A 15000-nucleotide genomic window follows, 5' to 3' on the forward strand; every position below is an offset into this window, starting at 1 on the left:
GACAGTGATCAGTGGAGGGGGGGGGACAGTGATCAGTGGAGGGGGGGGGCAGTGATCAGTGGAGGGGGGGGACAGTGATCAGTGGAGGGGGGGGGACAGTGATCAGTGGAGGGGGGGGGACAGTGATCAGTGGAGGGGGGGGGGCAGTGATCAGTGGAGGGGGGGGGACAGTGATCAGTGGAGGGGGGGGGCAGTGATCAGTGGAGGGGGGGGGACAGTGATCAGTGGAGGGGGGGGGGCAGTGATCAGTTGAGGGGGACAGTGATCGGTGGAGGGGGGGGGGCAGTGATCAGTTGAGGGGGACAGTGATCGGTGGAGGGGGGGGGACAGTGATCAGTGGAGGGGGGGGACAGTGATCAGTGGAGGGGGGGGGGCAGTGATCAGTGGAGGGGGGACAGTGATCGGTGGAGGGGGGGACAGTGATCAGGTGGAGGGGGGGGGACAGTGATCAGTGGAGGGGGGGACAGTGATCGGTGGAGGGGGGGGGGAGACAGTGATCAGTGGAGGGGGGGGACAGTGATCAGTTGAGGGGGGACAGTGATCAGTGGAGGGGGGGGACAGTGATCAGTGGAGGGGGGGGACAGTGATCAGTGGAGGGGGGGGACAGTGATCAGTGGAGGGGGGGGACAGTGATCAGTGGAGGGGGGACAGTGATCAGTGGAGGGGGGGGGACAGTGATCAGTGGAGGGGGGGGGGACAGTGATCAGTGGAGGGGGGGGGCAGTGATCAGTGGAGGGGGGGGGGACAGTGATCAGTGGAGGGGGGGGACAGTGATCAGTGGAGGGGGGACAGTGATCAGTGGAGGGGGGGGACAGTGATCAGTGGAGGGGGGGGACAGTGATCAGTGGAGGGGGGGGGGACAGTGATCAGTGGAGGGGGGGGGACAGTGATCAGTGGAGGGGGGGGGGCAGTGATCAGTGGAGGGGGGGGCAGTGATCAGTGGAGGGGGGGGGGCAGTGATCGGTGGAGGGAGGGGGGAGACAGTGATCAGTGGAGGGGGGGGGACAGTGATCAGTTGAGGGGGACAGTGATCAGTGGAGGGGGGGACAGTGATCAGTGGAGGGGGGGACAGTGATCAGTGGAGGGGGGGGGGACAGTGATCAGTGGAGGGGGGGGACAGTGATCAGTGGAGGGGGGGGCAGTGATCAGTGGAGGGGGGGGCAGTGATCAGTGGAGGGGGGGGGGCAGTGATCGGTGGAGGGGGGGGGGGAGACAGTGATCAGTGGAGGGGGGGGGACAGTGATCAGTTGAGGGGGACAGTGATCAGTGGAGGGGGGGGACAGTGATCAGTTGAGGGGGACAGTGATCAGTGGAGGGGGGGACAGTGATCAGTGGAGGGGGGGACAGTGATCAGTGGAGGGGGGGGGGACAGTGATCAGTGGAGGGGGGGGGCAGTGATCAGTGGAGGGGGGGGGGGGCAGTGATCGGTGGAGGGGGGGGGGAGACAGTGATCAGTGGAGGGGGGGGGGACAGTGATCAGGGGAGGTGGTAAGTGGGGGGGGGGGGGATCAGTATCTCCGGACAGTGATCAGCGTCACACAGCCGGTGTCTCCTCCGCTCTCTCACTCACCAGCACCGGCAGTAATCTTCTCATCCTTCCCGGAGTCGCCATCTCCGGCTGCCACGTCTGGCTGCGCCTGCGCAATGCGGCCACGCTGCCTGATCCCCGAGAGCCCGGACACACCCACATCCGCGTAGGTCACGCCTCGTCACGCCTACCCCCGCCCACCGCTCTCACCTCAGCCCTTGTAAAGTTCTCTGGGCACGCCCACCGCGTCGCTCTTCTTCCCGCCCACTTGCCCATCCCACTCACCCCTTCGCTGCCCCGTCAAACTTTCACACTCTGCCCCCGCCCACCTCTCTCGGAGAATGGTCAGAAGTGACACCGGGCCCCGCCCACCCCCGGGACACGTGCCCCACTCTGCAGCGTACGGAAGATCCTGGGGGCGGGGCCCAGTCTTCTGCCACGCTCTGATTCTTAAAGTGAACGTGTCACCTAAAATGATTCCCCTGTGCTGGGGGGCGGGGCGTGTGTTCTCATTGGACAGTGGAATGCAATTCATAGTAAATGATTGGACCCAGAAAAATTTGAAACTAGATCAGAGGGGAGCACAGAGGAGGTGTTCCGTCACATATGGCAACCCATCACATTTGGCTACCCGCTGGAGTGCGCATGCGCGACGCCCCCATATGCGTTCCAACGCTTTTACAAATGATAAATTCTCTAGCTTTAGTCTTCGTCACGTTCGGCTCCCCATCGCATTTGTAAAAGTGTTGGAACGCATATGACGGCGTCGCGCCGCACTCCAGCGGGCAGCCAAATGTGACGGGGAGTGGCGGTGCGTCCATAGAGGGCGCAGAAGCGCCGCCCCCTCTCTCTCCTGCACCGCCACTGAAAACAATACATATTTTCATTGCATGAATCTCTACGTATTGTCGCCGCCGCCCACTAGTATTCACATGGCCGGCCCCCCTAGCGAGCGTCGCCAATCTGAATAACGGCAGCTGGTTGGCTGTGGAAGTGTCTATCAGAGCCATAGGCTTTCCGATTACAGCCTGAGGGCTCTAATCGGGTTCCAAATAGTTATCCAGGGGACGCATGGGGAGGTGGTACGTTCCCTGGTTAACACTGACAGGCGTCTCAGCCAATCAGGTTCCCCCGGATCTGGTTACCGGCAACCTGATTGGCTGAAGCAACATCGAGGGCGGGACTACATCGAGGGATCGTGGAGGAGGATGGCTGACTGAGAAAGGTAAGTGCCTGGCAGGGGGGGGGGGCAATCTGGCGATATTTTGGGGCAATCGGGTGGCATTTTAGGGGCAAACTGGCGGCAATTGATGGGCACAGTGGCGACAATGGCATGGCATGGCACAGTGACTGCATTTGGCATGGCAAAGTGGCGACAATTGATGGCACAGTGGCTATGTTTGATGGCACAGTGGCGACAATTGATGGGCACAGTGGCCACAATGGCATGGCACAGTGACGACAATTGATGGCATGGCACAGTGGCGACAATTGATGGGTACAGTGGCTGCGTTTGATGGGCACAGTGACGACAATTGATGGCATGGCACAGTGGCGACAATTGATGGGTACAGTGGCTGCGTTTGATGGGCACAGTGACGACAATTGATGGCATGGCACAGTGTCTACGTTTGATGGCACAGTGGCGACAATTTTTTGGCACAGTGGCTGCGTTTGATTGGCACAGTGTCTGCGTTTCATGGGTACAGTTTCTACGTTTGATGGGCACAGTGGCGACAATTGATGGGTACAGTGGCTGCGTTTGATAGGTACAGTGATTGCGTTTGATGGGCACTGTGGCTGCGTTTGATGGGCACAGTGGCTGCGTTTGATGGGCACAGTGGCGACAATTGATGGGTACAGTGGCTGCGTTTGATGGGCACAGTGACGACAATTGATGGCATGGCACAGTGGCGACAATTGATGGCACAGTGTCTACGTTTGATTTCACAGTGGCGACAATTTTATGGCACAGTGGCTGCGTTTGATTGGCACAGTGTCTGCGTTTGATGGGTACAGTGGCTGCTTTTGATGGGTACAGTGTCTACGTTTGATGGCACAGTGGCTGTGTTTGATGGGCACAGTGGCGACAATTGATGGGTACAGTGGCTGCATTTGATGGGCACAGTGGCTGCGTTTGATGGGCACAGTGGCTGCATTTGATGGGCACAGTGGCAGCGTTTGATGGGCACAGTGGCTGCGTTTGATGGGCACAATGGGCGACAATTGATGGGCACAGTGGCTGCGTTTGATGGGTACAGTGGCTGCGTTTGATGGGCACAGTGGCTGCATTTGATGGGCACAGTGGCAGCGTTTGATGGGCACAGTGGCTGCGTTTGATGGGCACAATGGGCGACAATTGATGGCACAGTGGCTGCGTTTGATGGGCACAGTGGCTGCGTTTGATGGGCACAATGGCGACAATTGATGGGTACAGTGGCTGCGTTTGATGGGCACAGTGGCTGCATTTGATGGGCACAGTGTCTGCGTTTGATGGGCACAGTGGCTGCGTTTGATGGGCACAATGGGCGACAATTGATGGCACAGTGGCTGCGTTTGATGGGCACAGTGGCTGCGTTTGATGGGCACAATGGGCGACAATTGATGGCACAGTGGCTGCGTTTGATGGGCACAGTGGCTGCGTTTGATGGGCACAATGGCGACAATTGATGGGTACAGTGGCTGCGTTTGATGGGCACAGTGGCTGCGTTTGATGGGCACAGTGGCTGCGTTTGATGGGCACAGTGGCTGCGTTTTAATGGGCACAATGGGCGACAATTGATGGCACAGTGGCTGCGTTTGATGGGCACAGTGGCTGCGTTTGATGGGCACAATGGGCGACAATTGATGGCACAGTGGCTGCGTTTGATGGGCACAATGGCGACAATTGATGGGCACAGTGGCTGCGTTTGATGAGCACAGTGGCTGCGTTTGATGGGCACAATGGCGACAATTGATGGGAACAGTGGCGACAATTGATGGGTACAGTGGCTGCGTTTGATGGGCACAATGGGCGACAATTGATGGCACAGTGGCTGCGTTTGATGGGCACAGTGGCTGCGTTTGATGGGCACAGTGGCTGCGTTTGATGGGCACAATGGGCGACAATTGATGGCACAGTGGCTGCGTTTGATGGGCACAGTGGCTGCGTTTGATGGGCACAATGGGCGACAATTGATGGCACAGTGGCTGCGTTTGATGGGCACAATGGCGACACTTGATGGGTACAGTGGCTGCGTTTGATGGGCACAGTGGCTGCGTTTGATGGGCACAGTGGCTGCGTTTGATGGGCATAGTGGCTGCGTTTGATGGGCACAATGGGCGACAATTGATGGCACAGTGGCTGCGTTTGATGGGCACAGTGGCTGCGTTTGATGGGCACAATGGGCGACAATTGATGGCACAGTGGCTGCGTTTGATGGGCACAATGGCGACAATTGATGGGTACAGTGGCTGCGTTTGATGGGCACAGTGGCTGCATTTGATGGGCACAGTGGCTGCGTTTGATGGGCACAATGGGCGACAATTGATAGCACAGTGGCTGCGTTTGATGGGCACAATGGCGACAATTGATGGGTACAGTGGCTGCGTTTGATGGGCACAGTGGCTGCATTTGATGGGCACAGTGGCTGCGTTTGATGGGCACAGTGGCTGCATTTGATGGGCACAGTGGCTGCGTTTGATGGGCACAGTGGCTGCGTTTGATGGGCACAGTGGCTGCGTTTGATGGGCACAGTGGCTGCGTTTGATGGGCACAATGGCGACAATTGATGGGCACAGTGGCTGCGTTTGATGGGCACAGTGGCTGCGTTTGATGGGCACAGTGGCTGCGTTTGATGGGCACAATGGCGACAATTGATGGGCACAGTGGCGACAATTGATGGGCACAGTGGCTGCGTTTGATGGGCACAGTGAGGCTGCAATTGATGTTTTTTTTTGTGCTCCCCTATCCCCAAAAAAAAAAAGTGAGCACCAGCCGCCACTGCCGATGGGTAGCCATATGTGACGAAACAAAGGCCGCGTTGGACGTCCTCCAGCCGGGAAATGAGGCGGGGCTCTAAATGAGGGCGGGGCTCTAACTGAGGGCGGGGCTCTAACTGACTTGCTGCAGCTTCTAATGCACATTGTAAGAAGCTCAGAGTGTTCAGGGAAATCAGAGGATAAACCACACCTCCCAACTTTCTGAGATGGAAATGAGGGACACCTATTAGCAAAAGCACGTAGGCGTAGGACACACCCCCTTACACGCCCCCTTAAAGGAGAATTACACACACAAAAAATTATTCGTTAAACTCATAAGTGTTTTTTTTTTCTTCCATTACTATGAAAGGTTTAGCACTCGGAAACACTTTCCATACAACTATAGAGATCAGACCAAAACGAGGGACCAATGAGGAGGAAAGAGGGACTTTGTTCCAAATCAGGGACAATTGGGAGCCGGTAAGACTGAAGGGGAGGCCGGAGGGAGGATTCATAGGGTTATTTCAGTAGTGAATGGAGTAGGGAAGCATTAGAAAGTGATGGGTCACCCAAAATGATACAGTTGCCACCAATACAGGAACAAAGGGGAAATCCTCCCATGGGGACACTTGTTCTGGTGACAACATTCATATCCGGGGGGGGGGGGGGGGTTGTTCCTTTTTTTTGTTGTGTCTCTGGACTTGAAATAAAGGTAATCAACTCCCTCCTCCCCCTTCAATGGACCTGGGCTGTCTTAACGAGAGGGCACACCTAGGCAGTGGCACTGTCCAGGGGGCCCAGCTGCATGGGGGGCCCCTTGCACTTTCCCCAAAGCAGCTGGTCCTTGAGCCCACGCTGCCCCGAAATTGGGGGCCCCCCATGATGGCACTGAGAGTGATAGATACACAGGGGAGGCAGTCTGCCTCCTACCTACTTGATGTCTGTTTACCTGCACTGTCATCATTGTAGGGGCCCCAGAGTATTACTTCCCCCAGGGGCCCAAGATGCTATTAAGACGGCCCTGAATGGACTCACCACTAGCACACCTCCCAACTTAAGATGGGAATGAGGGACACCTATCAGCAAAAGTATGCAGGCATAGGACACACCCCCTTGCCACGCCCCTTAAAGGAGAATTGAACAGAAAAAAACAAGATTGGTTAACCACTTAAGCCCTGGACCTTTAGGCAGCTAAATGCCCAGGCCAGGTTTTGCGATTCGGCACTGCGTCGCTTTAACAGACAATTGCACGGTCTTGCGACGTGGCTCCCAAAATTTACATCATTTTTTCGCCACAAATAGAGCTTTCTTTTGGTGGTATTTGATCACCTCTGCGGTTTTTATTTTTTGCGCTATAAACAAAAATAGAGCGACAATTTTGAATAAAATGCAATTTTTTTTACTTTTTGCTGTAATAAATATCCCCCAAAAACATATATAAAACAATTATTTTTCCTCAGTTTAGGCCGATACGTATTCTTCGACATATTTTTGGTAAAAAAAATCGCAATAAGCGTTTATCGATTGGTTTGCGCAAAATTTATAGCGTTTACAAAATAGGGGATAGCTTTATTTTTTTTTATTTTTTTTACTACTAATGGCGACGATCAGCGATTTTTTTCGTGACTGCGACATTATGGCGGACACTTCGGACAATTTTGACACATTTTTGGGACCATTGTCATTTTCACAGCAAAAAATGCATTTAAATTGCCTTGTTTATTGTGAAAATGACAGTTGCAGTTTGGGAGTTAACCACAGGGGGGCGCTGTAGGATTTAGTGTTCACCTAGTGTGTGTTTACAACTGTAGGGGGGTGTGGCTGTAGGTCTGACATCATCGATGGAGTCTCCCTATAAAAGGAATCACTCGATCGATGCGCCGCCACAGTGAAGCACGGGGAAGCCGTGTTTACATACGGCTCTCCCCGTTCTTCAGCTCCGGGGACCGATCGCGACGGAACGGCTAGAAACGAATAGCCGCGCCCTCGTCCCGGATCGCTCCCCGCGGGTATCCGACCACCGCATGTACCGGGGGGGGGGGGTCCCGAACGGACCCCCGACCCGCGGAAAGGCGGGGACATACGGGTACGCCCATATGCCTGTACGTGCCATTCTGTGGACGTATATGTACATGCGGCGGGCGTTAACCGGTTAAAGGGGCTGTAAAGGTACATGTTTTTCACCTTTTTCAGGTCATTTGTTACCATCGCAATTCGAAACTTCGTAAATTTGAAAATCCGAAAATAAGAAAGTTATTCTTTCAATTTTTCAGATTTTCTAACTAGCTTTACTAATAATAACTAACTATTAAATGATAGGTATTGGAATTTCCCTTTCAATTTTGGCTGTTAGTGAACGTAACGAATACGAATTTATCCGAAGTTACGAATTATCCGAAATAACGAATGGAACGGAACAAATTAATAATAAAAAAGTTTTTATTTTTATTATTATTATTGTTGCTGTTATTTATTATTATTAATTCGTTATGTTCCATTCATTTAGAGGCGGCATTCGTTATTTCGGATAATTCGTAACTTCGGATAAATTCGTATTCGTTACTTTCATTAACAGCCAAAATTGAAAGAGAATTCCAATACTTATAATTTAATAGTTAGTAATAGTTAAGTTATTATTAGTTAGTTGTTGTTTCAGATTTTTAGATTTTTGAATTTCCGAATTAACGAATATGAATTTATCTAAAGTTACGAATTATGAGGAACGCCGCATCTAAATGAATGGAACGTAACAAATTAATAATAATAAATAACAACAATAATAATAATAATAATAAATAATAATAATAAAAAGGTTTTATTATTATTGTTATTTATTATTATTAATTTGTTCCGTTCCATTCATTTAGATGCGGCATTCGTTATTTCGCATAATTAATAACTTCAGATAAATTCGTATTTGTTACCTTCACCAACCACCAAATTTGAACGGAAATTTCAATGCCTATCATTTAATAGTTATTATTTAAAAAATGTTAATTTTCTTTCTTATTTTCGAATTTCCAGATTTTTTACTTTTCAAATTTATGAATTTTCAAATTTCCAATGACCTGAAAAACGAACACATTTTTCGGCAGTGCACAAGTCTAGTGATTGGCTAAAGCTGATCACATGGTACAGATGGGCTGTGATTGGCCCTGCCGGTACTGTGACCAATTTACAGATAGCAACACAATTGTATACACTGGATGGCATAATAGGAAGCCATCCAATGGGCCAGATCCACAAACAATTAGATTGGCGCAGCGTATGTGAGATACGCTACGCTGCTGTAACTTACTTGTTAATTCTTTGAATCCACAAAGAATTCGCGCCGTAAGTTACGGCGGCGTAGTGTATCTCTCGGCGCGTAATTCAAATCGGCGAGTAGGGGGCGTGTTTCATTTAAATGAAGCGCGTCCCCGCGCTGAATGAACTGCGCATGTGCCGTCCCTAAATTTCCCGCCGTGCATTGTGCTAAATGACGTCGCAACAACGTAATTTTCTTAACTTAGACGTGAATTACGTCCATCCCTATTCACGGACGACTTACGCATAAAAAAAAAATTCAAATTTCGACGCGGGAACGACGGCCATACTTAACATGGCAAGCCTATCTATACGCCGCAAAATACCAGCTTTAACTATACGCCGGAAAAAAACAACTAGAGACGATGTAAGAGAATGCGACGGCCGCGCGTACCTTCGTGGATCGTCGGAAATAGCTAATTTGCATACCCGACGCGGAAAACGACGCAAACTCCACCCAGCGGACGCCGAAGTATTGCATCTACAATCCGAAAGGCTTACGAAGCCATACGCCTGCCGGATCTTACCCAGATGCCGGCGTACTCTCTCTGTGGATCTGGCCCATTGTTTACAACTGTCATGTGATCTGCTGTGTGATTGGTCACAGCGATCACATGGTACTGGCAGCAGTCCAATACAAGGATCAGTCATCAGTTGTGTCCGGTGTTCACAGCTGGTGATAGATTGCGCCGCAGCGTTTTTGAGCGTTTTTTGTCGATTTGCGTTTTTTTAGCGTTTTTTCCCCGCCAAAAAATGGCACTTTGAATGCAAATTTCAGGGGCGTTCAGAAAAAAAGCCAATAAACTCCAAAGCTCAACAGCACTAAAAAAACGCCCATGTGTGCATGGGCACACAGGCTGACATAGAGTTCAGTTTCTGGGCTTTTTAAAAAAAACGCCAAAACGCCAATAAACTGCAGTTTATCAGCTTCTGTGCGCAGGGAGCCTAAAATCATGTTTGGGTGGAGTAAGCATTTTAACCACTTGGCGCCCGCACTTTATCCGAATGACGGCTACATACAGAGCGGACCCCAAATGCCGGGAGGATGTCAATAGACGTTCTCCCCTTCGCGCGCTCCCCGGGCCCCCCTGCAGGGCGCGCTCTGTGATCACCCGAGTTACTGAGACTCAGGTGATCATAGATTGGAGGAAGGGCCGGCCCCTTACCACGTGATCAGCTGTCAGCCAATGACAGCTGATCACGTGATGTAAACTAAAGCCGGTAAATCTTGTGAAAGGGACATGAAGAGGAAGAAGGTACATCTGCCTCCTCTGTGCCGCAAGTAACCCCTGCCAGTACCCCCTGCTAGTGCCCACCAGTGCCACCTATCAATGCCTCATCAGTGCCACCTATCAGTGCCCATTACTGCCACCGATCATTGCCCATCACTGCCACCCATCAGTGTCCATCACTGCCAGCTATCAGTGTCACCTATCAATGCCACCTTTTAGTACCACTTCTCAGTGCCCACCAGTGCCACCTATCAATGCCTCATCAGTGCCACCCATCAGTGTCCATCACTGCCACCCATCAGTGCCAATCACTGCCAGCTATCAGTGTCACCTATCAATTCCACCTTTTAGTGCCACTTCTGAGTGCCCACCAGTGCCACCTATCAATGCCTCATCAGTGCCACCTAGCAGTGCTGCCTATCGGTGCCCATTACTGCCACCCATCAGTGCCCATCACTGCCACCCATCAGTGCCCATCACTGCCAGCTATCAGTGTCACCTATAAATGCCACCTTTTAGTGCCACTTCTCAGTGCCCACCAGTGCCACCTATCAATGCCTCATCTGTGTCACCTAGCAGTTCTGCCTATCAGTGCCCATTACTGCCACCCATCATTGCCCATCACTGCCACCTATCAGTGTCACCTATCAATGCCACCTTTTAGTGCCACGTCTCAGTGCCCACCAGTGCCACCTATCAATGCCTCATCAGTGCCACCTAGCAGTGCTGCCTATCAGTGCCCATTACTGCCACTCATTATTGCCCATCACTGCCACCCATCAGTGCCCATCACTGCCACCCATCAGTGTCCATCACTGCCAGCTATCAGTGTCACCTATCAATGCCACCTTTTAGTGTCACCTCTCAGTGCCCACCAGTGTCACCTATCAATGCCACCTTTTAGTGTCACCTCTCAGTGCCCACCAGTGCCACCTATCAATGCCTCCTAGCAGTGCTGCCTATCAGTGCCCATTACTGCCACCCATCATTGCCCATCACTGCCACCTGTCAGTGTCACCTATCAATGCCACCTTTTAGTGCCACTTCTCAGTGCCATATAAAAACATTTTTAACAAAAAAAAACCACAGAGGTGATAAAATACCACCAAAAGAAATGTCTATGTGCGGGAAAAAAATGATAAAAATATAATTTGGGTACAGTGTTGTATGACGGCGCAATTGTCATTCAAAGTGCGTCAGCGCTGAAAGCTGAACATTGGCCTGGGCAGGAGGGGGGGTTTAAGTGCCCGGTAAGGAAGGGGTTAATGTCTCGCTGTCCTCGGAGCCCATGTCCCCCTCTGATCTGTATTGCGGGTAATCATTGGGGGAGGGGCGCTTGTCCTCCGCAGGTCCCTCTCACACCTCCGAGATACAAAGAAACTCCCACACAGGAGAAGATTGGAGGGAAACGGAATAAATTACAATACATTTCATAAAAGTTCACTTTTCTGCATGGAATGTCCCTGCGCATCGCTGAACTCCATTCCTGAACGACGCGACCGCGCTAAATACACCGCGACCCGCATATCCATCAGACAGCGACTTTTATTAAATGCCAACTATCTTCCAAATCTAGTTACATTTTATTTATATTATACAGGAGTGACATCACCGCCCTCCAGATATAAGATATATTATACAGGAGTGACATCACCGCCCTCCAGATATAAGATATATTATACAGGAGTGACATCACCGCCCTCCAGATATAAGATATATTATACAGGAGTGACATCACCGCCCTCCAGATATAAGATATATTATACAGGAGTGACATCACCGCCCTCCAGATATAAGATATATTATACAGGAGTGACATCACCTCTCTCCAGATATAAGATATATTATACAGAGTGACATCACCGCTCTCCAGATATAAGATATATTATACAGGAGTGACATCACCGCTCTCCAGATATAAGATATATTATACAGGAGTGACATCACCGCCCTCCAGATATAAGATATATTATACAGGAGTGACATCACCGCTCTCCAGATATAAGATATATTATACAGGAGTGACATCACCACTCTCCAGATATAAGATATATTATACAGGAGTGACATCACCGCCCTCCAGATATATTATACAGAGTGACATCACCGCCCTCCAGATATAAGATATATTATACAGGAGTGACATCACCACCCTCCAGATATAAGATATATTATACAGGAGTGACATCACCGCCCTCCAGATATAAGATATATTATACAGGAGTGACATCACCACCCTCCAGATATAAGATATATTATACAGGAGTGACATCACCACCCTCCAGATATAAGATATATTATACAGGAGTGACATCACCACCCTCCAGATATAAGATATATTATACAGGAGTGACATCACCACCCTCCAGATATAAGATATATTATACAGGAGTGACATCACCACCCTCCAGATATAAGATATATTATACAGGAGTGACATCACCGCCCTCCAGATATAAGATATATTATACAGGAGTGACATCACCACCCTCCAGATATAAGATATATTATACAGGAGTGACATCACCGCTCTCCAGATATAAGATATATTATACAGGAGTGACATCACCACCCTCCAGATATAAGATATATTATACAGGAGTGACATCACCGCCCTCCAGATATAAGATATTTTATACAGGAGTGACATCACCGCCCTCCAGATATATTATACAGAGTGACATCACCACTCTCCAGATATAAGATATATTACACAGGAGTGACATCACCGCCCTCCAGATATAAGATATATTACACAGGAGTGACATCACCGCTCTCCAGATATATTATACAGGAGTGACATCACCACTCTCCAGATATAAGATATATTATACAGGAGTGACATCACCGCCCTCCAGATATAAGATATATTATACAGGAGTGACATCACCGCCCTCCAGATATAAGATATATTATACAGGAGTGACATCACCGCTCTCCAGATATAAGATATATTATACAGGAGTGACATCACCACTCTCCAGATATAAGATATATTATACAGAGTGACATCACCGCCCTCCAGATATATTATACAGGAGTGACATCACTGCTCTCCAGATATAAGATATATTATACAGAGTGACATCACCACCCTCCAGATATAAGATATATTATACAGGAGTGACATCACCGCTCTCCAGATATAAGATATATTATACAGAGTGACATCACCGCTCTCCAGATATAAGATATATTACACAGGAGTGACATCACCGCCCTCCAGATATATTATACAGGAGTGACATCACCGCTCTCTAGATATATTATACAGGAGTGACATCACCGCTCTCCAGATATAAGATATATTATACAGGAGTGACATCATCGCTCTCCAGATATAAGATATATTATACAGAGTGACATCACCGCTCTCCAGATATAAGATATATTATACAGGAGTGACATCACCGCTCTCCAGATATATTATACAGGAGTGACATCACCGCTCTCCAGATATAAGATATATTATACAGGAGTGACATCACCGCCCTCCAGATATAAGATATATTATACAGGAGTGACATCACCGCTCTCCAGATATAAGATATTTTATACAGGAGTGACATCACCGCCCTCCAGATATAAGATATATTATACAGAGTGACATCACCGCCCTCCAGATATAAGATATATTATACAGAGTGACATCACCGCTCTCCAGATATAAGATATATTATACAGGAGTGACATCACCGCCCTCCAGATATAAGATATATTATACAGGAGTGACATCACCGCTCTCCAGATATAAGATATATTATACAGGAGTGACATCACCGCTCTCCAGATATAAGATATATTATACAGGAGTGACATCACCGCTCTCCAGATATAAGATATATTATAGAGGAGTGACATCACCGCCCTCCAGATATAAGATATATTATAGAGGAGTGACATCACCGCCCTCCAGATATAAGATATATTATACAGGAGTGACATCACCACTCTCCAGATATAAGATATATTATACAGGAGTGACATCACCGCCCTCCAGATATAAGATATATTATACAGGAGTGACATCACCACTCTCCAGATATAAGAGATATTATACAGGAGTGACATCACCGCCCTCCAGATATAAGATATATTATAGAGGAGTGACATCACCGCCCTCCAGATATAAGATATATTATACAGGAGTGACATCACCACTCTCCAGATATAAGATATATTATACAGGAGTGACATCACCACCCTCGGATATAACATATATTATACAGGAGTGACATCACCGCCCTCCAGATATATTGTGTGATGTGGCGATGCGTGAAGCTGGGCGTGGCGATGTGTGGAGCTGGACGTGGTGATGTGTGAAGCTGGACGTGGCGATGTGTGGAGCTGGGCATGGCGAAGTGTGGAGATGGGCGTGGCGAAAGGGTGAAGCTGGGCGTGGCGACGTGTGAAGCTGGGCGTGGCGACGTGTGAAGCTGGGCGTGGCGACGGTGAAGCTGGGCGTGGCGATGTGTGAAGCTGGACGTGGCGATGTGTGAAGTTGGGCGTGGCGATGTGTGGAGCTGGGCGTGGCGATGTGTGAAGTTGGGCGTGGCGATGTGTGGAGCTGGGCGTGGTGATGTGTGAAGTTGGGCGTGGCGGTGTAGCGATGTGTGAAACTGGGCGTGGCGATGTGTGGAGCTGGGCATGGCGATGTGTGGAGCTGGGCATGGCGATGTGTGAAGCTGGGCGTGGCGCTGTGTGAAGTTGGGGGTGGCAGTATAGCGATGTGTGAAACTGGGCGTGGCGATGTGTGGAGCTGAGCATGGCGATGTGTGGAGCTGGGCGTGGCGATGTGTGAAGCTGGGCGTGGCGATGTGTGGAGCTGGGCGTGGTGATGTGTGAAGCTGGGCGTGGTGATGTGTAAAGCTGGGCGTGGTGATGTGTAAAGCTGGGCATGGCGATGTGTGAAGCTGGGCATGGCGATGTGTGGAGCTGGGCGTGGCGATGTGTGGAGCTGGGCGTGGCGATGTG

The 15000-nt window shown here is 49.9% G+C and overlaps 1 protein-coding gene across 1 annotated transcript in view; it reads right to left on the reverse strand.

The window, feature by feature from the left end:
- Nucleotides 1-14263: 14263 nt before the first annotated feature.
- Nucleotides 14264-15000, reverse strand: part of LOC120944461 (putative proline-rich protein 21) — a 1104-nt gene continuing 367 nt past the window's right edge. The window contains exon 1 of the mRNA XM_040358520.1: nucleotides 14264-15000. This exon is cut by the window's right edge and continues 367 nt beyond it. Within this exon, the coding sequence (XP_040214454.1) occupies nucleotides 14264-15000 (737 nt within the window).

Source organism: Rana temporaria, chromosome 6 (assembly GCF_905171775.1).
Source record: "Rana temporaria chromosome 6, aRanTem1.1, whole genome shotgun sequence".
Classification (NCBI taxonomy): domain Eukaryota; kingdom Metazoa; phylum Chordata; class Amphibia; order Anura; family Ranidae; genus Rana; species Rana temporaria.